This window comes from Podarcis erhardii (assembly GCF_964252035.2).
Source record: "Podarcis erhardii genome assembly, chromosome: 7".
In the NCBI taxonomy this organism is placed as follows: domain Eukaryota; kingdom Metazoa; phylum Chordata; class Lepidosauria; order Squamata; family Lacertidae; genus Podarcis; species Podarcis erhardii.
This window is the reverse complement of record NC_138511.1, coordinates 83,963,622-83,989,650: the sequence shown is the minus strand read 5'-3', so window position 1 is coordinate 83,989,650 and position 26,029 is coordinate 83,963,622. Positions and strand designations below refer to the sequence as shown.

At 47.7% G+C, this 26,029-nt stretch overlaps 2 protein-coding genes across 5 annotated transcripts in view; one reads left to right on the top strand and one right to left on the bottom strand.

The window, feature by feature from the left end:
• The window catches only part of CLPTM1 (CLPTM1 regulator of GABA type A receptor forward trafficking), a 32,568-nt gene extending 32,088 nt beyond the window's left edge, over nucleotides 1-480 (bottom strand). The window contains exon 1 of one of the 2 annotated variants that reach the window (XM_081868997.1): nucleotides 365-480. In XM_081868997.1, coding sequence (XP_081725123.1) covers nucleotides 365-424 — 60 coding nt within the window. In that variant the 5' untranslated portion in view covers nucleotides 425-480. Of the gene's footprint in view, nucleotides 1-100; nucleotides 228-364 lie in introns of those variants that run through there. The other variant, XM_081868998.1, reaches the window with a different exon arrangement.
• Nucleotides 481-610: 130 nt separating this feature from the next.
• Nucleotides 611-25,353, top strand: RELB (RELB proto-oncogene, NF-kB subunit). Of its 3 annotated transcripts, XM_081868999.1 has the most exons (13): nucleotides 611-730; nucleotides 3,649-3,952; nucleotides 7,844-7,900; nucleotides 9,013-9,066; nucleotides 10,927-11,459; nucleotides 12,595-12,752; nucleotides 15,020-15,111; nucleotides 16,365-16,496; nucleotides 17,439-17,543; nucleotides 19,580-19,795; nucleotides 21,263-21,331; nucleotides 21,449-21,526; nucleotides 23,394-25,353. In XM_081868999.1, the coding sequence occupies exons 2-13, from the start codon at nucleotides 3,784-3,786 to the stop codon at nucleotides 23,759-23,761; spliced, it is 2,031 nt and encodes a 676-aa protein (XP_081725125.1). In that variant the 5' UTR covers nucleotides 611-730; nucleotides 3,649-3,783; the 3' UTR covers nucleotides 23,762-25,353. The 3 variants fall into 3 exon arrangements, with proteins under 3 accessions (XP_081725125.1, XP_081725126.1, XP_081725127.1); XM_081869000.1 differs by lacking the exons at nucleotides 611-730; nucleotides 3,649-3,952 and adding an exon at nucleotides 5,240-5,441; XM_081869001.1 differs by lacking the exons at nucleotides 611-730; nucleotides 3,649-3,952; nucleotides 9,013-9,066 and adding an exon at nucleotides 5,241-5,441.
• The last annotated feature ends 676 nt before the right edge of the window (nucleotides 25,354-26,029 follow it).

Here is a 26,029-nt window from a genome sequence, read left to right as displayed (position 1 = left end):
ACCCCTGGCGTCTTGGGAGGAAAAATGCAGGCGGTAATAATAAATAAAAAGCAACAGATATATATATGAGAGAGTGAGCTAAATAAGAAAAAGAGCTGACCTGGAGAAGGGGCATGGTGGGCAATCGCCCCTGGAGGCCAATTATTATTTTTTTTTGCTGGGGTAGGGAAAAGGGCGTCACGTGACTGGCGAGAGGGGCGGGGCTGGGGCATGAGGGGACCTAACCCCCCTCCTCGCCCGCGGGAGGGGCAAAAGGGGGGCGGCGTGAGGGGCAGCTCCCCCCCCCCCAAGCAGGGAAAGGAGAGCCGCCGAGCGGCAGCTCCCGCGAGGGGGGCGACGGAGAAAGGGGCTCTGCGGCCGCTACCTGTTCAGGGCCGGACGCGGGACCCGCCGCCGCCACCACCTCCGTCTCCGGCGCCGCCATCTTGCTGCGCCGTTGCCTGGTGCAGCTCTCGCGAGAGTTCCCCCTAAGTCCCGCTTTGCTCCCGCCCGCCCTCTCTCGCTCTCTCTGGTCCACGTGACCTCCTCCCCTCTAAACTCAGTCTGGGCGGAGCGCCCTCTGGTTACCGTATGTTCGCGAGCGGCTCCGCAGCATGGGAGTGCCGAGTGCCTGCGAGGGAGGCAGATCCTGGTTTGTTGACCCCGGAGGAATTAATCCGAATTAACTGCTGCTGCCGCCTGCCGCTTTTTGCACGCGCTTCCATCTTTACCACATGTTGCAGACTTACATGTGAGGGGAAGCTAAATGCTAATAACGTGCCATAGTTTGCGAAATAATAAATTCGCATTTAAGGTGTTGCATAACTTCGCTTTCCCCCCTTAGATAAGATTTTCCGAATAATTGAATGTATGTTGTTTTACAGTGGGTTTTTTTTGGGGGGGGGTCGGGGTTGTATCCTATTCAGAGTATACCCAATGTAGTCATGGTCATTAATTTCAATTGATCTGCTCTGAATTGAATATACTTTTGAATTATGGTGCTGGAGGAGACGCTTGAGAGTCCCATGGACTGCAGGAAGATCAAACCTCTCCATTCTGAAGGAAATCAGCCCTGAGTGCTCACTGGAAGGACAGATCCTGAAGCTGAGGCTCCAAGACTTTGACCACCTCATGAGAAGAGAAGACTCCCTGGAAAAGACCCTGATGTTGGGAAATGACACAAGGAGAAGCGGATGACAGAGGACGAGATGGCTGGACAGTGTTCTCAAAGCTACAAACATGAGTTTGACCAAACTGCGGGAGGCAGTGGAAGACAGGAGTGCCTGGCGTGCTCTGGTCCATGGGGTCACGAAGAGCCGGACACGACTAAACGACTAAACAACAACATCCTTGGATGCAGCCTATTAACTGAAGACCATTGTAAATCAGCGTATAAATGCTCTTCATAATTTACAATAATAAGAAGAAGGAAAGAGAAGGAAACCTACCGCAGATTACTCCAGATGAAATAATCTGAAGTTGGCTGTACCAAATGGTGTCATGCTCCCTAATTCAAAAAAATAATCATTTCCTTTTTAAAAAATAAATTAGTCCAAAATAACCACCATGTCTTCAGAACTCACAACCACAATGGGGCAGCGTTTAAATGTCTTTCCAAATATTGACTGAAACAGTAGAAAGTGGGGAAAAATCCATTTCTTTCTCTTTTTACAGCTTTACAGTATGCTTTGCATTACAAAGGATTATTGTGTTTTGTTTGTTTGCATTTGGAGAACAATAGATAGGACAATATTCTTTAGTAAGTTATGGTTTCAATGGGCAGAATTTACTACAGTGGTACCTTGGTTTACATTCGCTTCAGGTTACATACTCTGCTAACCCAGAAATATTACCTCGGGTTAAGAACTTTGCTTCAGGATGAGAACAGAAATTGTTCTCCGGCGGCGCGGCAGCAGCAGGAGGCCCTATTAGTTAAAGTGGTGCTTCAGGTTAAGAACAGTTTCAGGTTAAGTACGGACCTCCGGAACGAATTAAGTACTTAACCTGAGGTACCACTGTATTAGGGTCCTATCCAGACATCCTATTCATGGTACATTCATGTTGGTTCGTGCTCATGAGGCTATCAGAGCAGTTATACACAATCCCACTCTCAAATTTATTAATATTAGTTTATTTCATAAATCTTACACACTACTTGAATGTAATAAAAACAACAACCTCCAAGTGTTTTACAAAAAGTAAAACAATAAAACCAGGGGGGAAATACAACCATACTTTAAAACATGCAAAAGTTAAAATACTGAAGCAGATGAAAAGCACCTCAATTTTCTAAGAAGGCACTGAGGAGTACAGTGGAGACGCCTGGTTTATATCAAAAGGCAGGGAGTTCCAATACTGTTTTCACCTGCGAACGTTTCATGCAGACGTACTGTTTCGTTTCTAGTTGGTGCACGTTCCGTAGTTTCCTGCCGCAATTCACTTTCTATACCACGAATGTTCTGTTGTTGTTGTTGTTGTTGTTGTTGTTTGTCCCACTTTTGTTGCCAGCAAAGCCAAACCCAGTGAACTGGCAGTGCTAACTAGTTCTGGTTTTGTTTGCATCTTCCTCCTTGCTGAATTCTACGAGGGCAACCCTGATAGATATATCTGCACACACATCATACATTTAAAACATTACTTCCCCCGAAGAATCATGGGAACTGTAGTTTGGTTACGGGTACTGGGAATTGAGGATGCGGGTGGCGCTGTGGGTTAAACCACAGAGCCTAGGACTTACCAATCAGAAGGTTGGCGGTTCGAATCCCTGCCATGGGGTGAGCTCCCATTGCTCGGTCCCTGCTTCTGCCAACCTAGCAGTTCGAAAGCACGTCAGAGTACAAGTAGATAAATAGGTACCGCTCCAGCAGGAAGGTAAACGGCGTTTCCGTGCGCTGCTCTGGTTCGCCAGAAGCGGCTTAGTCATGCTGACCACATGACCCAGAAGCTGTACGCCGGCTCCCTAGGCCAATAAAGTGAGATGAGTGCCGCAACCCCAGAGTCGGCCACAACTGGACCTAATAGTCAGGGGTCCCTATGTTGTTGTTTAGTCGTTTAGTCATGTCCGACTCTTTGTGACCCCATGGACCAGAGCACGCCAGGCACTCCTGTCTTCCACTGCCTCCCGCAGTTTGGTCAAACTCATGCTGGTAGCTTCGAGAACACTGTCCAACCATCTCGTCCTCTGTCATCCCCTTCTCCTTGTGCCCTCCATGTTTCCCAACATCAGGGTCTTTTCCAGGGAGCCTTCTCTTCCACTCCAGTATCCCTGCCAAGAAAACTCCATGGACAAAGACAAGAGGCATATAAAAAAACAGGGGGTCCCTTTACCTTTACCTTTACTGGGAATTGAAGCTCTGTGAAGGGTAAGCTACAGTTCCCAGGTTTATTGGTGCCGGTGCGCTTTGAATGTATGGTGTTTATGGATAAGGATGAAGAAGATGATGATCATTTCTCCCTCCATAGGAAGGCAGGCAGGGGAGGGCTGGGGGGGCAGGTGCCCCATTCACTCTGATGGACCAGCCTCTGTGGACAGATGTTAAAGTCAAATGTGGACCATCAAGCTGAGCTCCGGTCACAGTGCTCTCTTTCTGGCAGTTTGTATTTCTCGAAACCACATGGCTGATCGGCTTGGCCAATAACTTTTTTCTTTCTTTCTTTTTTTTTGGGAAGAGGGAGCTTCCGGTGCCAAAAGACCAAGGAGGGGAAGGGGGCTGTGTGTTCCGGTCATGACAGCCCTCTTTTCTTTTCCTGGAATTGGAAATCCTTCCTGATTCCCCCCCCCCATCCCTTTCCTCTTCAAAAGAAATGAGCCTGGAAGCCCCGAAACCGAAAGCTGAACCTGGTGCTGGGGGGAAAGATGCTGGAGAAGAAGAAGGAGGATGCAAATTTGCCCAGGGAGAAATCTTCCAACTTGAGCCCTGCCTTGAGGAGTTGGGGCAATTTGGAGAAGGCACACAGCTAAAAGAAGAGCTGGGTAAGGGGCCGCTGAACTCCCTACAGGGTTCGATTTCTTGCTGAAGTTAAGAGAAACTCTGTGATGAAAGAGGGGGAAACAAGCAAACAGAAATTGGGATCCTTCCCACTCTTCCTGGTGCATGTTTAGGTACCACGGATAATTCTGATCTGTGAGTAGAGATTGTTTAGCAACTGTGCAGTATCTCCACATTGAGTTGCCAACTGTTTAAAGTACCAGCAGATATTAGCACAGGTGAAGCTTTTCAGAGGATGGAGGGAAACACCTGCACCCTAGGAAGAACTTCCTTTATGGCAGGAATGGGAAACCTGTTGCGCTCCGGAAGTTCTTGGACTCCAAATCCCATCATCCAGGACTATTTGCCATTGTAACTGGAGCTGATGGGAATTGGAGTCCCAGCAGTGTTGGGGGGAAAACAGTTTGGTCTCTGGGTTTTTGCAGACCATCGGGCTGCTCCGCAAGACACAGGTGAAAAGGAGGCTGCTTTATTTTCTTTTCGGTTTAGCATGCAACTTCACTGCCTCCAAGCCATTGTTTTTAAGTATTATAAAACAACCTTTAATAATAGCCTTAAAAGCGGGTTAGTGGGGGTACACAGCAGACGTTTATAAATTTAGGAGTGGAAAGAGTTGATGGGTTAGAATTATTTTCTTCTTCTCCTGTTACTAGGAGCTAGTTAGCAAGTAGGCTCAGGACTGCTGTTAGGAAGTAATTTGTCACCGAGCTTATTGTCTTGTAGAATTCACCTGTGTGTGGAGGTTGACTTGCTCTTTGAAAAGGCTTAGTTGTCGGAATTCATGGAGGGCAGGTTTCGGAATGCACACCGCTAAGCCAGGGCAGCTAAATGGAACCTCCAGCTGCAGGGGCAGTCTACCTTGGAGCAACAGGTGCTAAGGGGAAGGCTGTTTTTCCTTCCTGGCCTGCTTGCTCGTGACCTTTCCAGAGAAGGATCTGCCTGGCCACCTCTGGAAGCGGAACAACTGGGTGTGCATGCAGGCCTGATCCTGCCCGGAGCGAGAAAGAGAAAACGAGTGTAGGAAACCAAGTATCCACCCCCTCCCACCCCCACTTAGCCTAGCACCTGTTGCGTTACTAAGTACAAGGGAGTGCCTGTTTGCTTTTCCTTTCTCGGTTCTTGGTTGTTGTGTGTGTTTTTTTGCTGCGTTTTGGGTTTTTTTTCCTCCACGCCTGAGAGTAGATCCTGCCCTTTACCGCTACGCTGGGGGCTTTCCCGTTCCATTGAGCATGACTTCATGACAGCCAGCAGCCAATCAGGAAGCAGCAGCCGGCAGAGCAGGGGAATTCCAAGAACCCTCAAAGCTTTAAAAAAATAATAAAAATAGACAGACAGAGAGAAATTGGGGCTTGAGGGCTGACCGAGGGGGGAATGGAGCTCAGGGCCAGGTTATGAAGAGGCCTGGAGTGAGACGGGAGCCGATGCGATTGCCTCTCTGGCAGAGGAAAGAGATGCTCTCATCCCCAGCTCTAGGTATGGGGCAGCTGGAGTGAAATGAGTTCTAGGGGAGAGAGGGCGTGTGTGACTTTTCAGTTACCGGCCCAGGGGTTGGGGGCACTGTGTTATTGTCTAGGCAACAGATTGGGTCGCTGGGAGGCCTGGGGACGGCAGGAAGGAGTCACGGTCTCTCTGCTGTGCCTCTAAATGCCGGAAACCGCAGGAGACGAGGGGAGAGTGGCTCGGATCTGCTTGTAGGTTCCCCACAGGAGGGGGGGGGATATTTGGGGTGGGTTTCCCTGCTTTTCCTCTGGCTTTGAGCAGCACAGGTCGAAATCTTGCTGCCTGCTCCTTTCCACACTCTGATAAGCTTCGCTTGCTGATCTCTGCATTTCAATCTTGCATTTAGAAGGAGCGGGCGTGTTTGGGTTCTCTTGGTCCCTTCTGTAGCCATGTGGCCATCCTGGGGATATCCCTTTTCTGAAAAGGCAGGGGGTTCTTCCTTCTACGCCCCCACTTCACACAAGAGACTTCTTAAGTTAAAGGAGCAGGGAGGTTTCTTACACTGGCAGGTGAAGGGGCACGAATGTGTTATTTGAGTTTCTGGAGGCGGGCAAGTAAAATCAATTTTATTTGCTTTCTCCCAATGTTTTGAAGTGGATGTTTCCTGCTCTGTGAACGGTCATTTGGTTTTAGAAAGTTTGACCCTTGAGTGCCAAGCTGGTGGCTCTGTTTTTAAAGATTTTTTGATCATCCTGTATTTGCAAATGGGCTCACGTCTGCCTGGTCGCCTGTGGTGAGCAAAAATTGTCTCCAGGTAACCAGACAACAAAATGTTGACCAGGCTTAGGTGTATGTAGACAGGTAGACTAGTAGGGTTTTTGGTGCTTTTTTTGATGGGCTAGTGGCTTTACAGATTTCTTCAAATCGCTCTGATTTCTTATGAGGTGTTTTTAAGTAGAGAATGCATCTTGATACTAAAGGTAAAGGTAAAGGGACCCCTGACCATGAGGTCAAGTCACGGCCGACTCTGGGGTTGTGGCACTCATCTCGCTTTATTGGCCGAGGGAGCCGGCGTACAGCTTCTGGGTCATGTGGCCAGCATGACTAAGCCGCTTCTGGTGAACCAGAGCAGCGCACGGAAACATCGTTTACCTTCCCGCCAGAGTGGTACCTATTTATCTACTTGCACTTTGACGTGCTTTTGAACTGCTAGGTTGGCAGGAGCAGAGACCGAGCAACGGGAGCTCACTCCGTTGTGGGGATTCAAACCGCCAACCTTCTGATCGGCAAGTCCTAAGCTCTGTGGTTTAACCCACAGCGCCACCCATGTCCCCTATCTGCAACTTAAATGTGTAAGACCCTAGCCATTGGTGTTTGGAGATCCCTTGGAGGTGGCAGGCTCTTAGAAACTATACGCTGTATGGCAGTGAAATGGGAAAGTGAACAAAATATGGATGTTTCTGTCTCCACTGTTGTTGTGAGATACAGGATGGCCCATTGGCCTGATCAAGCAGTGCTTGCCTGATTTTCTTACGTTTATTATTAAAGCAAAGGGTAGGTATTTGGCCCTAGAAGGTGAATGGTGCAGTAGACGATATATCTGTAGCTTGGAAGAATTCTGGGGCAGTAAGAAAGCGTTAGGTTATAAGGCAATTAATAAACAAATGATGATGACAACTGTACTTTGTTAAGGGTACTGGGAGTTACAGCTCTGTGAGGGGTGAACTACAGGTCCCATGATTGTTTGCGAGAAAGCAGTGTGCTTTGAATGCATGCGGTGTATATAGCCTTTAGCTTCATAACCTCTTTACCCCTGCAATTCAGGCACTCTTAAAAAGGGAATGTGGTTTTCCAGGTACAGTGGTGCCTTGCAAGAGGAAATTAATTTGTTCCGCGAGTTGTTTCGTCTTGCGATTTTTTCGTCTTGCGGAGCGCGGATTCCCTGGGTATTAACGGTTGTAAGAAAAAGGAAACAAACTCGCAAGACGTTTTCGTCTTGCGAAGCAAGCCCATAGGGAAAATCGTCTTGCGAAGCAACTCAAAAAATGAAAAACCCTTTCGTCTTGCGCGCTTTTCGTCTTACGAGGCATTCGTCTTGTGAGGTACCACTGTACTGAATTTGAGGATGGAAGGAAGACTAACCAGGTGAGAAAAGGTTAGACTGGTCTGCTGTCGCACCTTGAACAGCCGCCATGCTGAGTGGCTTGAAGATGCCATTTTGAATTTCCCACGATGCCCTGGAGCGACACAGCATCTGGGGCATCGTGGGTTGTTTTAAATGAGGTCTGCATTTAAACATTGCTGATTGCCCTTGGCCTTCTCTAATACTGGGCTGCCTCCGTTGGTCTCCCCTGGTTATGAACACTTTCTTTGGTGGACAAGGCCTGGAAATTATGGTAGAATGCATCTTCCCAACACATTGTTTTTCTTCGCAGGCTCCTCCCTCCCAGCTTCCAGTTTGTCCATCATGCAGCCCACAGCAGAGACGGCTGGTAAGGGACCACTTGTGTTCGGATCACGTGTATCCCTTTGATCAACTTCTTGGAAACCCAGAGTTTAATTCTTCCTAGAATCCTAGAATCATAGAATCATAGAGTTGGAAGAGACCACAAGGGCCATCGAGTCCAACCCCCTGCCAAGCAGGAAACACCATCAGAGCACTCCTGACATATGGTTGTCAAGCCTCTGCTTAAAGACCTCCAAAGAAGGAGACTCCACCACACTCCTTGGCAGCAAATTCCACTGCCGAACAGCTCTTACTGTCAGGAAGTTCTTCCTAATGTTTAGGTGGAATCTTCTTTCTTGTAGTTTGGAGCCATTGCTCCATGTCTGCTTCTCTGGAGCAGCAGAAAACAACCTTTCTCCCTCCTCTATGTGACATCCTTTTATATATTTGAACATGGCTATCATATCACCCCTTAACCTCCTCTTCTCCAGGCTAAACATGCCCAGCTCCCTTAGCCGTTCCTCATAAGGCATCGTTTCCAGGCCTTTGACCATTTTGGTTTCCCTCCTCTGGACACGTTCCAGTTTGTCAGTGTCCTTCTTGAACTGTGGTGCCCAGAACTGGACACAGTACTCCAGGTGGGGTCTGACCAGAGCAGAATACAGTGGCACTATTACTTCCCTTGATCTAGATGCTATACTCCTATTGATGCAGCCCAGAATTGCATTGGCTTTTTTAGCCGCCGCGTCACACTATTGGCTCATGTCAAGTTTGTGGTCAACCAAGACTCCTAGATCCTTTTCACATGTACTGCTCTCAAGCCAGGTTAGCAATGAAAGAAATAAAAGAATGAAAGGCTAGGAACTATTGTTACTGTTATTATTTGCGTTTATTGTAGGTTCCCAGGATGTACTTAAAAGTTTTTATGTGCTTTTAGTTTTTTAAAAAAAACATTTCAAAAGTCTTAAATTATTGCTGTTAATTTTCTAATCAATCCCTCTCCCCAGGGGACCCCTAATGACCATTTAATGAAGGCAGGGCTGATGAGTTAGTAACATGTGCTGGGTTTGTGAACCCCTCACCATTCAATATGTGCAGACAGGCGGAATATGCTGTGATTTGATTTAAAATACTGATCTTTCTTTCTTTTCTTTTCAGATGAATTAGGTAAGCATTCTGGGGCTTGGGGCAGAGTAGTGAAGCAAACTTCAGGTAAGGAAAAAAAATCAAAATTAGGATGATATATTCTTGACATATACAAGGAACATACAGTAAGTGAGAGCTAGTGTGGTGTAGTGGTTAAGAGCGGTAGACTCGTAATCTGGTGAACTGGGTTTGCTTCTCCGCTCCTCCACATGCAGCTGCTGGGTGACCTTGGGCCAGTCACACTTCTCTGAAGTCTCTCAGCCCCACTCACCTCACAGAGTGTTTGTTGTGGGGGAGGAAGGGAAAGGAGAATGTAAGCCGCTTTGAGACTCCTTCGGGTAGTGATAAAGCGGGATATCAAATCCAAACTCTTCTTCTTCTTCTGCATGTGGCTTGGTTCACATTTAATGACCAAAGCATGGTTTGCCCTTTAGAGCTTAAGCACATATCCTTTACTGTACTTCCTGGTTCAGCAAACCGCTATTTGATGTTGCATCCAACTGGGCAAACCACAGTTTGCTTCCAAACTAGAACTGGAAACAGTAGTTTGATTAACATTTCTCGTTGGGAGGAAAACCATAGTTTGCTGATTCAGATGTAATGGCAAACCATGGTTTGTGTGAACCGGGAAATGATGGAGGGAGGGGAGGAGCAGGAGCACAAAGCCCATTCGAGATGGCAAAATCATGATTTGACTGTTGCATCTAAACCAAGTTCTCTGTGTATGTGTGGAGGACCAGTTGGTGGGTAAAGTACGTGTGTATGTCCCTTAGTGTCACATAACTCAGTGGCTTTAATCTAAACACGTGAACAAGATTTTATGCACCGGTACCGTGTTAAGAGATAGAGATTTGTCGGAGTTCAGTGGCTGCTTCTGTGTGTGGAAGTCACTTAGGCGTACTGTCTGATCAGTGAGCTGTGGCAGTGTTTCAAGGGATGCTGGTGGGGCACACGCTGCTTTTGTGTTTTCTACTTTGTGCGTTGTTCTTCTCCCTTCCCACTCTGGGCTCTCTTTGGCTATAGTGGAGGTTCGCAAAACAACAACAAACCTCTGGTTACGTGAAACATATTCAGTAAACACACAAGATGTAACCGGCTGTACATTTGAATAAATCAAGTATACTATTCATTGTATTAAACTGTAGATTTCAACAAAAGTAGCTCATAAAGGTCAACGAAAAAAAGTAGAAGACCCAGTGGATCAGTTCATTCTCTAATCAGTTCATGCATAAGGTCCATATATGTATAAGTGTCTCTTCCACCTGTCTGTTCATAGAGTCCAACAATCCACATGAAAGGTTGTTACAGTTCTACAGAATCCTTTTCACAAAGACAAGGATTTCCAGAATATTAGCTTTGTTTTGCTGTCCTGGGCTTCATCAGTAGTACAAACTCATATTATTATTATTATCATTATTATTATTATTAGTAGTAGTACCCCGCCCTCCCCAGCCAAGACCGGGCTCAGGGCGGCTAACAACCAATAATAAAAACAAGTTGATTAAAATACAATTTAAAGAACAAGATTGCCCTTCCCTTGGGACTCCTCTGATCTGTCCTCCTCCTGGTTTTCTCCCGGGAATCGTCGCTGTAGCTGGTCGCAGTGGCAGTGCCCCCAGCATTGGTTCAAGTCCTACGCTCCAGAGCAGGAGAAAACAAGTTTTCTCCATCTTCCGCGCGACAGCCTTTGAGATATTTGAAGGTGGCTATCACATCTCCTCTCAGTCTCCTCTTTTCCAGGCTGAACATCTCCAGCTCTTTCAACAAGAAGCCTTGTTGACGATTGCAGCGCTTGTGGTTCCTATGGGAAAGGGGATTTCTTGAGATGCATAAAGTCCAAGGCCATTCAGAGGTTTAAACACGAATACTGACGCTTTGAACGGAACCTGGAACTTAACCCCTCCCTGCTCTCATTCTGCCTTCCAGAAATCATTGATGAACTGATTAAGGAAGATGGCTTCGAGGTGGATCCTATCTCGCTTCCCCCCAGGGTCTCGCTTAACGGGCCAGCCGAGCTGATCCCCAAACGCCCCAACTTAGCATCACCAGCTGGAATGCCGAGACCAGCTGAGTCGATGGGCCTGAGCCTGTCGCGGCCCTACGGCTCCTCCTGCTTCTCAGCCTCCTGCGTGCTGCGAGACCCGTCTCCTTCCCAGCTCTCTCAGAACCTTAACAACTTGACGCTAAGGCCCCAGCTGGTTCCAAGGGGGACGTCCCTCCCATTGCTGCCCAGTAGCAGATGCTCTGATGACTCCTGGCCCCCTCTCCCCTCTTCCCTGCGTCCTGGGATGTCCCGAGAGCAGCTGGACGACGTCATCCAGGAACCGCCCAAGCTGGTGATCACAGAGCAGCCCAAGCAGAGGGGCATGCGTTTCCGTTACCAGTGCGAAGGCAGGTCGGCTGGAAGCATCTTGGGCGAATTCAGCACCGAGACCAACAAAACTCTGCCAACCATTGAGGTGAGTGGTGTGTGTTAGGATATTGATGTTCTGTTCCATCTAAACCTAAGCTGTTGTATGTCACATGTCTGTTTACATTCCAGCACAGCTTGCTGGGAACTTCCGTTTGTGTATAGATTTTGCCTTACGCTTCTTGCTTGGACATGAAGGAGAGCAGACATGTTTTCTTTGTCCTGATCTATGCTGAATAAACTGCTTGTAAATATGCTTTAGGGACGCGGGTGGCGCTGTGGGTTAAAACACAGATCCTAGGACTTGCCGATCAGAAAGTCGGCAGTTCGAATCCCCGTGATGGGGTGAGCTCCCGTTGCTCGGTCCCTGCTCCTGCCAACCTAGCAGTTCGAAAGCATGTCAAAGTGCAACCGCTCCGGCAGGAAGGTAAACAGCGTTTCCGTGTGCTGCTCTGGTTTGCCAGAAGCGACTTAGTCATGCTGGCCACATGACCCGGATCGGAAGCTGTCTGCGGACAAACGCTGGCTTGCTCGGCCTATAGAGCGAGATGAGTGCGCAATCCCAGAGTCGGTCACGACTGGACCTAATGGTCAGGGGTCCCTTTACCTTTACCTTTAAATATGCTTTACATATGCCTCTGCCTGCCCTTGCGTTGCAAAGAGTTTGTTATCTCTGCTGGCTTGCGTGCTCAGCTTCTGAAAGGCTTCTGAAGCTCTGAGTCGCTGATTGATGCAGAACCGAGGACCAGAGTTTGACCGGCTGCTGGCCGGTGGGCTGGAGCCAGCTGGGGGCCTGCCAATTGCCCCCGTTCCCTTGGACGCATCACAACGGTGTGCTTCATCAAAGCCCAGATTGCAGTCAGCCGCTGTTTAAAAGATCGCCTTTGCCAACCGGCTGCGCCACAGCTGTTTTGGACTACAAGTCCCATCATCCTTAGCTCACAGGACCTAATGGTCATGGACGATGGGAGTTGTAGTCCAACAACATCTGGCGACCCGAGGTTGAGAAAGGCCGTGTTAAGGCCAACAGGTTGGTGAAGGCTGTGTGAAGAACTGCACAGAACCTGTGAAAGTCTTATCCTTTGGGAAGGTGCTGTAGGGGCAGCTCAGCCAACAGCAGTTCGTGGGCTCCTTGGTGGTGGCCCCCGGAAGAAGGCCTCCTCCTTCTCTGTTTGTTTCTCCAGCTGCAGAACTTTGCAGGCATCCCAGAAGCGAAGGTGACAGCATGCTTGGTATGGAAGGATTGGCCTCACCGGATCCACCCTCACAGCCTGGTGGGGAAAGACTGCAACAATGGTCTCTGCGAAGTGACGCTGAAGCCCCGAGCCAACCCCAAGCACAGGTAAGAACGCCTTGCATTGCTTGACGCTCTGCGGAGAGTTGGCTACAGCACTGTGTTTGCTGTGGGGTCTGTTAAAGGTGCTGAGAGTTGTTAGGGGAGCCCTGTTCTTTCTCACATAGCTATAGTTCCCGGAGTTCCCTGTGGAGAGGGGTTGATAGTTAAAGCACTCTGGGAATTGCAGTTGTTGTTTAGTTGTGTTCGACTCTTTGCGACCCCATGGACCAGAGCACGCCAGGCACTCCTGTCTTCCACTGCCTCCTGCAGTTTGGTCAAACTCATGCTGGTAGCTTTGAGAACACTGTCCAACCATCTTCATCCCCTTCTCCTTGTGCCCTCCATCTTTCCCAACATCAGGGTCTTTTCCAGGGAGTCTTCTCTTCCCATGAGGTGGCCAAAGTATTGGAGCCTCAGCTTCAGGATCTGTCCTTCCAGAGAGCACTCAGGGCTGATTTCCTTCAGAAGGGATAGGTTTGATCTTCTTGCAGTCCATGGGACTCTCAAGCGTCTCCTCCAGCACCATAATTCAAAACTGTGATGACTATCAGCACCCTAAACAAAACACGGCTCCCAGGATTCTTTTGGGGAAAGCTGTGGCTATTTAATGTGGTATGATACTGCTTTAAGTGTATTGTGCCAATAGGGCCTAACTTAAGCAGGGGATATTGTATTAGGATTATGGAATTGTAGATTTAGTCCAAGCCCCTGCAATGAAGGAATCTCAACTAAAGCATCCATGACAGAGCCGACCTCTGCTTAAAAACCTCCAAGGAAGGAGAGTTCACGAAGGGAGTCTGTTGCCCTTTCAAATAGCTCTTACCTTCAGAAAGTTCTTCCCAATACAGTGGTGCCTCGCAAGACGAAAAGAATCCGTTCCGTGAGGCTCTTCGTATAGCGTTTTTTTCGTCTTGCGAAGCAAGCCCATTGACAGCTTAGCGGATTAGCGCTATTAGCAGTTTAGCGACTTTTAGCGGATCAGCTGTTAAGCGGCTTAGCGGCTTAGGAAAAGGGGGGGAAAAGGGGGAACTCGCAAGACATTTTGTCTTGCGAAGCAAGCCCATAGGGAAATTCGTTTTGCGAAGCACCTCCAAAACAGAAAACCCTTTCGTCTAGCGGGTTTTCCGTCTTGCGAGGCGTTCGTCTTGCGGGGCACCACTGTATTCAGTTGAAATCTCCTTTCTTGTGACTTGAAGCCATTGGTTCAGGTCCTACCTTCCAGAGGAGGAGAAAACAAGTTTGCTGCATCTTCTGTGCGCCAACCCTTGGAAGATTTGAAGTTGGTTCTCATATCTCCTCTCAGTTTCCTCTTTTCCGGGCTAAACATACCTAACTCCCTCAACCGTTCCTCATAAGGCTTGGTTTCCATCTTGGTTGCCTTCCTCTGCACATCTTCCAGTTTGTCAGTATCCTTCTTAAATTGTGGTGCCCAGAACTGGACACAGGACTGCAGGTGTGGTTTGACCAAGGCAGACTAGAGCAGGACTATTGCTTCCCTGGACTCTATAATTTGTTGATGCAGCCTAGAATAGCATTAATATTTTTTGCTGCTGCACCACACTGTATTGTGTGTGTGTGTGTGTGTGTGTGTGTGTGCGCACGATCTGACTTATTTTAGGGGGATAAATTAATTTAAGATAACCATATTTAGAGATGATGGTGATGAGGGATTGAGGATTGGAATTGCCCTTTTGTGATATTACAAATATTACACATTACGGCAGTGGACAAAGCTGTATTATAACTTATGAATAAGTATATTTTTGAAATAATAATAATAATAAATGAGATGATCTGGGAGTAATAGAAGGGGAATCCAACTGATTTCAAGCAGGATCTGTTGGGAAAAGAATTGGGCAGCCAATGAATTGAAGAGGAACTGCAATGGAGTGATCTGGGACAGGGCACAAAGGGTGCCAGTTGAATGAATGGCTTCTTTGAGTTATTTGGATGAGAAATAACTTGGTTTGCTTTCCGTGGCATTTGCGGTCAAAATTTGCAGCTGTGCGTATGAAACAGTACATGCAAATTCTGTGCAAACGTATGCCTATTGGCCTGGGCTCGAAATCTTTTAAAGTTCCTGGGTATGCTCTTGATCCCTGCTGTCTCCGGTCAGGACTGAAAAAGAGCAAGACGCTGAGAATTGCAGACAACATTAATCTAGATGGAGAAATAGACCAATGTGGTTTAATGCAGCTTGGAAGCAAAACGCCTCCTTTGTTGGCAGCCTTCCGGTTTCCTGAACCCCAAACTCTCCTCTGATCACTTTGCAGTTTTAACAACCTTGGGATCCAGTGTGTGAAGAAGAAGGACATAGAGGAATCCATAGAGAAAAAGCTGCAACTTGGGATTGATCCTTTCAAAGGTATTGCGGGGTGGGCACTCTCATAGGCTGCCTTGAGAGGCCGGGTTGGTCATAGTAGCTCCTGCAGGACTAGAACCAAAATCTGGCGGCCAGAGCATAGCTGTCAATCTTCCCTTTTTTTGTGGGAAATTCCCTTATTCCAGCGCCGTTTCCTGCTGCTATCCCGGATTGTTAGATATCCCGTAGAGTGTCCCCGGGACAGGTGAGGCTGCTGATCCCTTATTTTCAAATCTGAAAGTTGACAGCTATGGGCCAGAGGCCTTTGTGAGTTGGGCAGCCCATCAAGGAAAAACTGGGGAGCCTGTGGCCCTCCTGATGCTGGTAGAATGCCAACACCTGAAAGCCAAAATCCAGGATGCCATCTTCCTGTTGTTTTTTATCGCAAGAGCATGGTGGCCATTTTGGTTGCTGTGACCTGCGCTGCAGATGTTTTGGACTACAGCTCTGGCCCCCCAGCTCTGCCCCTCTCTTAAAGAGGGCTTTGAAAAGAGTTATGGGGTTGTTGTTTTCACCAAGAACCGGTGCTATGATACCTAATAGGAGTGGAGGGAGACATAGTTGCATTCTGTGGTCCAACCACCCCTAACATTTACTTATAATTGCAACTAGTACTGCTATAAGTATTATTTATTAAATTTATTGGGGACTTACTTATACAAACCAACACGTACATTTAAACTGGCATGAATGAAAAACAGGTAAAAGACAACCCTAGCTTTAAAAGACAGGATTAAAACATCCCACCCACTCAAGATGGCCACAGATAATTGAGAGCCATAGGGCTGGTGAAAAATAAATGTTTTTGCCTGGTACTCAGGGTTGCCATATTCCCCAAAGTGAAAATTAGGATAAAGTTCTTGAGTTTTTTAGCTTCAAAAAATCTCCCAAGAAACAAAACATTTTTGGGCTTTTCTTTGATTTTTAAAGCAGTTTTTAAATAAAAAAATTACAATCCTCCTTGCCATACGTCTGGGTATTCCCAGGCATTTTGCCAATTCAGCAAAAAATCTGTTTGGATGCCATTTCACTGCCCAATTCCCAGACGTATCAAGGAAAGCCCGGACGTATCGCAGCCCTACTGGTGCTATGTAATGGTGGCACCAGGCAAGCCTTTCTGAGGAGAGCTTTCCGCACATGGGGAGCCACCACTGAAAAGCCCCTGTTTCTGCACATATAAAACAAATGTGTTTATTCTGTGCTTGGTTTGCTCTTTCTGTTTCTCACTTTTTCTCTCTCCTTCTCTCTCTGTATAGCTGGCTCATTAAAAAATCACCAGGAGGTTGACATGAACGTGGTCAGGATTTGTTTTCAAGTCTCATACCAAGATTGCACAGGGAAGACGCGGCACCTCAGCCCTGTTCTTTCAGAACCCATCTTTGACAAGAGTAAGCAATGGGGAGTATTGGAAAGTGGTGAAGTGGGCAAGTGGTGATTTCTAGCTGTGGCTACAAAGGAAAATAACAAGGGCAAGTAAACAAACACCAAGGGGAGGGGGAGCAGAGACATGGTTCGAGGAATCCAGCCAATCCAGTGCTTTTTGTAGGATTCAGACCCTAAAAAACCCAGAAAATGGGTTGCAGTTAGTGGATAGGAGGGAATGATACACTGCACGTGATCAAAAGCGTTATATTCTGATCCGGGGAGAAGCCTTGGGGTAAGGCAAGCTGGTTGCTTCAGGACCATGGAGAGCTCTCCTGGTGAGAAACTTGCTCCAGTAAGGGTTGGAAGTCAACAGTGGCCTCCACCTCGACTGGGCTCAGCTTCCTTGTGGAGAACTGGAGTCCATTGAAGGGTCAATACCCTGGACATTTTACCTGTACTCCATTGGTCTCCTGTGCCATTGGACCATTGAAGTAAAGTGGGAGGCGGTTTCTTGGGCTTGGGGCGGGGGGAAGGTGCCTGTGAGCTTTCTGTCTCCAAGTATATAGGCCCTGATGCTGCAGGATGGTTCAGCAGGTGCCTGCCTGCCTTCCAGCCTCGGGTTCAGGGATCCTCTGATCATCAGCCTCAGGACCAAGAACCCAGTACAGCTTCTTAACCCACGACACTTCAGCCTTCAAATCAGTGTCCTGGTCAAAGCTGGACTCTGCAGGCCCTGTGAATTTGCTTTTCCAAGGAGTAAGCCCTGACATCGGAATGGGTTTTGTATTTTAGCTTTGGATGATTGCCCTTTAAGGGAAGGTTCCTCCCATGCACCCCTTGCTATGTGTACGATCTGGGCTTTCTCTGGAGAAGGTCCCTTGCAGGCACATGGAGCAGAAAAGAAAACACATGTGGTTATGGGAAACAGGGTCAGATCCTAACACTGTGGGTTTGGGTCCACGCAGAATCCACAAACACGTCGGAGCTGAAGATCTACCGGATGAATAAGGAGTATGGCAGCTGTACGGGTGGAGAGGAGCTCTATTTGCTGTGTGATAAAGTCCAGAAAGGTAAGTGAAAAGAACCCCCAGGGATCTTTCGCGGGTCTCGTTCCCCAACACATCAGGCTTGCTGAGCTGGTTTGATTGGGTGCCTGTTTTGCTGCTATTCTGAACCGCAGGCCTGTGAAAGTGGTTTGAGGCAGGAATCCCAAAGAGGGATTTAAAAAATGCCGGAATGACCCATTCTAGTGCTTTATTAAAGAAAGGTGTAAACTTACAACACAGAGTGCAGTGTCTCACTGTCTTTACAGATTCAGGACAGACACTGCAACAGTGAGAGGTTGTCATGACTTGTCCACCCCCAAGCAAATGTATATACCGTATTTTTCACTCTATAGGACGCATCAGACGATAAGATGCACCTAGTTTGCGGGGGAGGAAACAAGAAAAAAAAATCTGAATCCCAGAAGCCAGAACAGCAAGAGGGATCTGGCTTCTGGGAGAGCCTCTTGCTGTTCTGGCTTCTGGGATAGCCGCTGAAGCCTCTCTTGGGCAGCGGGATGAAGGCTCCCCCTGCCCGGAAGAGGCTGCCCTCTGTACCTTCCCCCATCTCCCGCAAGAACCGTGCGCTTTTTAAAGGGAGCGCGGTTCTTGGGGGCTTTTCTGGGAGGTGGGGGAAGGGACAGAGCCGCGCGCTCTGTCCCTTCCCCCCACTTCCTGCAAGAGCCGTGCGAAGCCTCCGCAGGGCAGTGGGGAGCCTTCATCCTGCTGCCCTACGGAGGCTTTGTGGGGGCTATCCAAAAGCCAGAACAGCAAGACGGAGTGCTGTGCAGCGCTCCCTCTCCCTGTTCTGGCTTAGCCGCGCAGCCTGCATTCGCTCCATAAGACGCACACACATTATCCCTTACATTTAAGGAGGGGAAAAGTGCGTCTTATAGAGCGAAAAATACGGTACATTCTTTATGCACTAACCAGCATACGTCAGTTTACCCATAACCTCCTAGAACACCTGGCCGGTGAGGCCATAGGTGGCAGTTAGCCAAAGCTTCTCATGGTTTACAGATAAGCATAGCATCAAGGCAGTCAACTACCACACATAAAAGTAAGTGACTATAAACATATATGAGCTCATTCTTGCAACAACTGCCAATTATTCTGGGGTTATCTTGACTACCAAAGATGGTGCTTGAAGGCCTTCCAGAACATTTCAGCTTTGGTTCAACACAACCGTGAGGAAGAAGGAGAAGTGTGATGGGTTCGGCTTCCCTCCTTATGAGGAGGCAGAGCTCCTCTTCTTTCTTTGGCGATCCCTCGTCACTGAGTAAGATTGTCTTCCATGAACACAATCTTAACAGTGAGTCTGTAAGTGACTGTGGAGGCCAATTCTGGATCTGCACATCCTTCCAATGGGGACATAGGTTTCTGGGCGGGAGTTGATCACGGTGAGGGTTTGCCAAGCGTGCCTTCCTCTTAGCACATTTCTCCTTTTCGTCCTGAGTTTGGCATCTTCAAAGCCATGTTCAAATATATAAAAGGATGTCACATAGAGGAGGGAGGAAGGTTGTTTTCTGCTGCTCCAGAGAGCCGGACACGGAGCAATGGTTCCAAACTACAAGAAAGAAATTTCCACCTAAACATTAGGAAGAACTTCCTGACAGTAAGAGCTGTTCGACAGTGGAATTTTCTGCCAAGGAGTGTGGTGGAGTCTCCTTCTTTGGAGGTCTTTAAGCAGAGGCTTGACAACCATATGTCAGGAGTGCTCTGATGATGTTTCCTGCTTGGCAGGGGGTTGGACTCGATGGCCCTTGTGGTCTCTTCCAACTCTATGATTCTATGATTCTATGAAAGCCCATGACGCCTTCGTTAAAGGCTGTTCTCTAATTGGAGCGCTCGCAGGCCAGTGTTTCCCAATTGTCGGTGTTTATACTACATTTTTTTTAAGATATGCTTTGAGAGAGTCTTTGAACCTCTTTTGTTGACCACCAGCATTACGCTTTCCATTTTTAAGTTCGGAATAGAGTAGTTTCTTGGGCAGACAATAATCAGACTTCCTGGAGGGGAAAACCTTATCTAAAAGGACCTTCTTGCCTCTGTCGTCCTTGCAGAAGACATCTCCATCATCTTTCGAAGGGACAAGTGGGAGGGGAAAGCTGACTTTTCACAAGCCGATGTTCACCGGCAGATTGCCATTGTCTTCAAGACGCCACCATACCAGCACCTTGACATTGTGGAGCCAGTGGAGGTGGAGGTATACCTCCGCCGTTTGACGGACAGCGTCTCCAGCGACCCCTTCAACTTCACCTACCTGCCAAAGGACAACGGTATGATGGGAGCATAAGAAATTGCCTGGTACCAGGTCAGGCGGTTCATCCATCTAGCTTAACGCTGGCTGGCAGGGTCTTGGACAAAGTGTGCCTTCCCTTTCACTTTATACCTTTTCCTTTTAACCAGAGATTCTATAGATTGAGGTTAAACCACAGAGCCTAGGACTTGCCGATCAGAAGGTTGGCGGGTCGAATCCCCGCCATGGGGTGAGCTCCCGTTGCTCGGTCCCTGCTCCTGCCAATCTAGCAGTTCGAAAGCACGTCAAAGTGCAAGTAGATAAATAGGTACCGCTCTGGCGGGAAGGTAAACAGGGTTTCTGTGCGCTGCTCTGGTTCGCCAGAAGCGGCTTAGTCATGCTTGCCACATGACCTGGAAGCTGTACGCCGGCTCCCTTGGCCAATAAAGCGAGATGAGCGCCGCAACCCCAGAGTCGGCCACGACTGGATCTAATGGTCAGGGGTCCCTTTACCTTTTTACCAGAGATTGAACATGGGAACGTCTTCGTGCAAGGCATGTGCTCTGTCACTGAGCTATGGCACTCTCTCGTTCCTTACTGCAGGAATGGGGAGGTTGTGGCTCTCTGGAAGTTTCTGGACTCCAACTCCCATCAGCCCCAGCCAGGCTGACTGATGGGCAGGGATGATGGGAATTGGAGTCCAACAACATCAGCAGGACCACTGGTTCCCTAGCACTTCATGAATGCAAGAACTAGATTAATTCTCCCTGGGGTCTGGGGCCCTTAAAGCAGATCCCTTTATTCAGCTGCTAAAATCTTCTACAGTTCAAACAGATGTTGTTTTGTCCCTGTCTTCTGTATGCAGTGGGAAATTTTGAGCAGCTTCCTCTTTGAAGCGCTCATTATCTCACAAGTCTCTGCAAATTCTGCAGAATGAGGAATTCAGCTTTCATTGTGGCTTTCGCAAGTTTCTAGTCCTCAAGGTTGTGAAGAGAAGCTTAGTTCCTGGTGGGGGAAACACCTAGCAAAATCTCAAAAAGCTGGAGTGGGTGGCTTGTTATCCATAGGAAAAACAAGAGGGTGCTGGCGAGGGACGCGGGTGGCGCTGTGGGTTAAACCACAGAGCCTAGGATCAGAAGGTCAGCGGTTTGAATCCCCGTGACGGGGTGAGCTCCCGTTGTTCGATTCCTGCTTCTGCCAACCTAGCAGTTCGAAAGCACATCAAAGTGCAAGTAGATAAATAGATACCGCTCCAGCGGGAAGGTAATGGCGTTTCCGTGTGCTGCTCTGGTTCACCAGAAGCAGCTTAGTCATGCTGGCCACATGACCCAGAAGCTGTCTGCGGACAAATGTCGGCTCCCTCGGCCAATAAAGTGAGATGAGCGCCACAACCCCAGAGTCGGTCACGACTGGACCTAATGGTCAGGGGTCCCTTTACCTTTTAAAATGCAAAAAATAAAATGAAAGTGTACTTCTTTGGCAAACCTTTGGATCAATCTTTCTGCAGACACTTACCGGGTCAACAAAAAACGGAAGCAAGGCATGCCTGATGTCCTAGAGGAGCTCTCTGGCCCAGGTTTGTATACTTGGCGGCAACTTGGTTTGCTGCCCAAGGGGTCACGGATATGTTTTGCAGAATCCGCATACCGTGGACAGTTGCATCCAAGTTCCCTTTTGCTTTTTGTTTCACCAGACCCTCACGGGATCGAAGCCAAAAGGAAGAGAAAAAAGCCAGTGTACATGGACCATTTCAACTTGACTCCGTCCGCAGGTCAGTCCGGCCAGGCTAGGCCGAAGCCTGCCTCTGTTTGGAACCTACTGAGTTCTAAACGGACTATTATGCAGTAGTACAGAAAATTATCAAAGAGGGCACAGCGCTGGTACCGCCAACCCCTCTCCCTAAACACACACCAGAGGCTTTCCATAATGTTTCGGGAACCCAGTTTGCGGGCAAAGCCACTGTTGTGGTGAGCCAGTATAAAAATGAAGTCAAATCTAGGCCTCTGACAGCTTCCTTCCACTGTCAGAAGTAGCATGCTTCTGAATACCAGTTGCTGCAAATGCAGGAGGGGATCCAGAAGATCTCTTCTTATTCCCTTGTTACCTTGGGAAAAAGTCACTTGAGTTGGCTTTTCTGGAATCTCCGTCCCTGCAAAGTGCTTTAAAAACTAAACCAAGGTGAGGGTTTGTTGGCAGAGAAGCTAAATTGCAGCTAGGAAGCCAAATCATGAACAATACTGACTCTTTCCTTGAAATTAAAACAGTGTCCACTTGTTAAAATACACAAAAGCTTTTACTTGCAGAGCATATAGCTGAAGAAGAATATATGCAAAATATTCACATTCTCATGCTTGTCCAAGCATGGGCTTAGTTTTTCTTAGTTGAAGATTGCAGCTTCTTCCTTAAACAGTCAAACGAACAGTGTTTCTTCCTTTTCCAGTGTTTGCTCTCAAGCTAAGCCATGCAGTACTTTCTGAGAAGCTTCCATTTTCTCCTTCCAACAGACTTCTTCTTACTGCTTCTTTGGGAGAACATCAACTTCTGTACCACTTTCTGTCGCATACATTCACACATTAGCAAGCCTCTCCCCTTTATTGTGTTTAGAGAAGAGTTATCTATCAGGGGTCTCTCCTTCAGTGTTCACAGAGATGCAGCCATTACAGCTCAAGTCGCTCACACACAAAATAAGATGGAGAATGTAATAAGATGCCTCTCACGTGACACGAGAGTTACTGGGGAACATTCCAGAATTAAGCACACAGTGATGCATTTAAGCATTCCTCAATTTCAGTAAATTAAATCACTATACTTAACAGGGTTTGCTAAGCAGGAAGATTCTATGCAAGACAGAGTTGTTCTGCCTGGCCTTCGGCTTGGAATCAATTTGATTCCCTCCCCCTCTTCTTTTTTTCCTTTCCCCTCCTGTGATGGAACTCCTATTTGGGGACTTCCCTGGCTTTTTCTGGCCCATGTAGGACCAGTTTGGAAAGTTAGCCTTGCTGAAGACTTGACGTTTTCATCCCCCAAAAGTTTTTGATTTGAGTTTCCATTTAATGAGGCTATATTTTAATATTTTAATGTTGTATTTTAATCTTGTTTTAAAGTTGTATTTCAATCAATTTGTTTTATATCGGGTGTTAGCCGCCCTGAGCCCGGTCTTGGCTGGGGAGGGTGGGGTATAAATACAATTTTTTAAAATTTATTATCATCATCATCATCATCATCATCATGGGTAAGCAAACTAAGACCCGTGGGCCAGATCTGGCCCAATCATCTTCTAAATCCGGCCTGCAGACTGTCCGGGAATCAGCGTGTTTTTACATGAGTAGAATGTGTCCTTTTCTTTAAAATGCATATCTGAGTTGTTTGTGGGGCCTGCCTGGTGTTTTTACATGAGTAGAATGTGTGCTTTTATTTAAAATGCATCTCTGGGTTGTTCGTGGGGCCTAGGAATTTGTTCATTTCCGCTCCCTCCAAAATATAGTCCAGCCCCCCCCCACAAGGTCTGAGGGACGGTGGACCGGCCCCCTGCTGAAAAAGTTTGCTGACCCCTGATCTCTGCCATGTTTTGTGGAGGGGGTCTGTGACTGTTCTCAAATGCCCCCCGAGTAGCGTTGATTTCCTTGTTCTGATTGCAGATGGCCCCTTGACCGGTTCGGAAGACAGGAATAGCCTGAGCAACTTGGAGCGTATCACCGTGCCGGACCTGTTTGAGGACTACAACCTGGGCCAAGACTTCTCTTCCTACAACGGCCCCACCTTGAGCGATATCCTGCTGCCAGCTGCTGTGGACTTCCCAGATTCCGCGGAACAGGAGTTCCTGCTGGATGCTTATTCCATCCACTCCGGCATCTCGGCTCCCTTCACGTTCCCTGTGGATTGTGACCCAGAGGGCACGGCCAGTTTGGTGGGGAGCAGCATGTTCCCCAGCCAGTACAAGGAGGCCGAAGCGCGACTGGAGATGGAGACCAAGCTCAAGTCAACAGACAGCGCTGCAACCTTGTGAAGGAGCGTGGGCCCACCGTGGCCTGGGAGGGAAGGGGCCTTGCTCCCCATTTTGAATCTTACTGGTAGCAGAGAGATCCCGGGGCAAAGCAAACAAAGATGTTTTCCCTACTGGCAAACTGAAGAGGGGAAAATTGCATTGATCTCTATCGTGGATCCTTGACAGGCATCCCTTAGGGAGAGAAGACATGGCGTGAATGGAAGGAAGGAAGATTGCACTAATAACTGAATTGCAGGGGAGAGAAGTGCCCTCAGTGTTAGCCCCCTGCATTTGGCTTCCTAGTTTCTCTTCCTCAGTTTCCCCTGTCTGTAAAATCGGGTCAACAACACTGACTTGTTCTGCTAGGGCAAAAAATGTCAGACTAGCAAATGTAGTCTTGTTAGTTTCATGGGTGTACCCCTAAGGCCTTTTCCTCTGCTTGAAGATTTATGCCGATCTGTCGTGGAACATTTTGTACTTCGGATTCTTTTTTGCAAATCCACGCACACTGCAATAGCTAATGGGCGGCCTTGTGTTTTGAAGTAGCTCAGGTGCTGATCTAACATAGATATGTAGTGGTATATTCCACAAGGACATGTCTTTCAATACATTTATGAAGTCATAAGACTTAGCTGTTGGTCCACCTGGTGTTGCCCTAACAGTGACACTCCTGGTTTTTCTCTCTAGCTGCTGCAGATACCTATCTAGAGGTGCCAAGGATTGAATGTGTGACTGCCCACATGTGATGAATGTACTTATTCTCTAATGCAGAATTACAACCTCTCCTTCTCATCTTCTCTGTGCGAAGCAAGCCTCTTGGGGCTGAAAGCTTGCACCACTTTTAAACGGTGCACTTGAGGCTGTCTGATACGGCTAGGTCCACAGACAAAAGACAGCATTGCAAGCCAGGATATTGTCGGGTGGGATGTGGGAGGCTGTGCCTCTCTTCCACCTGTATAGACTACAACATGTCACTAGCATGAAAGTGCTATGTGGTACATCAAAATCTTTTTTAAATGTCCATGTCCACTAGGCAGGGGTGTTGTAGAGCTGAGGAGGAAATTTGCTCACAGTAAAAAAGTTGGTGAGCACCTAACGTTGTGCGTTTCAGAATATTTCTTGTAACTGCAGATCCTCGTACCCCTGCCTACTGGCCAGCCAGAATCTTGCTGAACTCTTTCATGGTTGCTAAAGGTTTCTTAAGGCATTGCCCAGGCACTTGTCAAGCCTATCTGTCCAGCCTTAGGGCCTAGACATTTAGGGTGCTTCCAAACAAAGGACTTAATGCTTTGAATGGGTCACCGAGATATCGCAATCAGGTCGTTGGCAACCATTTTTGTTTTTCTCTTTAACTTCTTTGGGTTTTCCCTGCAAAGGGGAAATCCAGATTTAATGGAGGGGAGGGGAGAAAAAGGCTGGTGTTGTGATGACAGAAAAACAACAACGCATATGTTAAGGAGCGAGTATTATAGGCCTTGACTAGTGTCCCGAGTGTAAATTTTTGACATTCAGAACCAGAAAACCATGGTGTGTTTTTCCTAACGGGTTGCATTGTAACTAAATCCTAGTCAGAGTAGACCCACTGAAAATCAGTGGGCCTAAGTTAGTCAAGTGTATTACAGTGGTGCCCCGCAAGACGAACGCCTCGCAAGACGGAAAACCCGCTAGACAAAAGGGTTTTCCGTTTTGGAGGCGCTTCGCAAAACGAATTTCCCTATGGGCTTGCTTCGCAAGACGAAAATGTCTTGCGAGTTCCTGCGGGGTTTTTTTTCCCTCCCCCCCCCTTTCCCTAAGCCCTAAGCCGCTTATCAGCTGATCCGCTGACAAGCCGCTTATCAGCTGATCCACTAAAAGCCGCTAAACCGCTAATAGCGCTAATCTGCTAAGCTGTCAATGGACTTGCTTCGCAAGACGAAAAAACCGCTATACGAAGAGCCTCACAGAACAGATTAATTTCGTCTTGCGAGGCACCACTGTAATTTAAATGGGTCTTCTCCAGTGCTATTTTTCTAGAAAAAGAAGGGCTGGAACTCACTAATGAGCGCCTCTCTCGTTCTCTTAGAATGGCAATGGCGCCCTTCTGAAAGGTGCCAGAACTGAGTTCTGGTGAGTTCTGACTGAAAAAAAGCCCTGGTCTTTTCTGAGTGCAACTGACCTTGGATACAACCCAAGGTGACCTTGACCTTGACCTTGCAGGTCCTTAGCAGCTACCAGCAAAAGGGATGTGACCTTTCTATAAAAGCTCATCCTTGGAAACAGAATAGATCCCTAGAAAGAGGAGAGCACCAT

What these genes read in the sequence shown, in the direction of transcription:
- RELB (XM_081868999.1), top strand. Translation starts at nt 3,784, where the DNA reads ATGAGCCTGGAAGCCCCGAAACCGAAAGCTGAACCTGGTGCTGGGGGG. An exon ending in GCCCACAGCAGAGACGGCTG is followed by an intron (nt 7,901 to 9,012) that starts GTAAGGGACCAC and finishes TTTTCTTTTCAG; the next exon opens with ATGAATTAGGTAAGCATTCT. An exon ending in CTACCTGCCAAAGGACAACG is followed by an intron (nt 19,796 to 21,262) that starts GTATGATGGGAG and finishes ATCTTTCTGCAG; the next exon opens with ACACTTACCGGGTCAACAAA.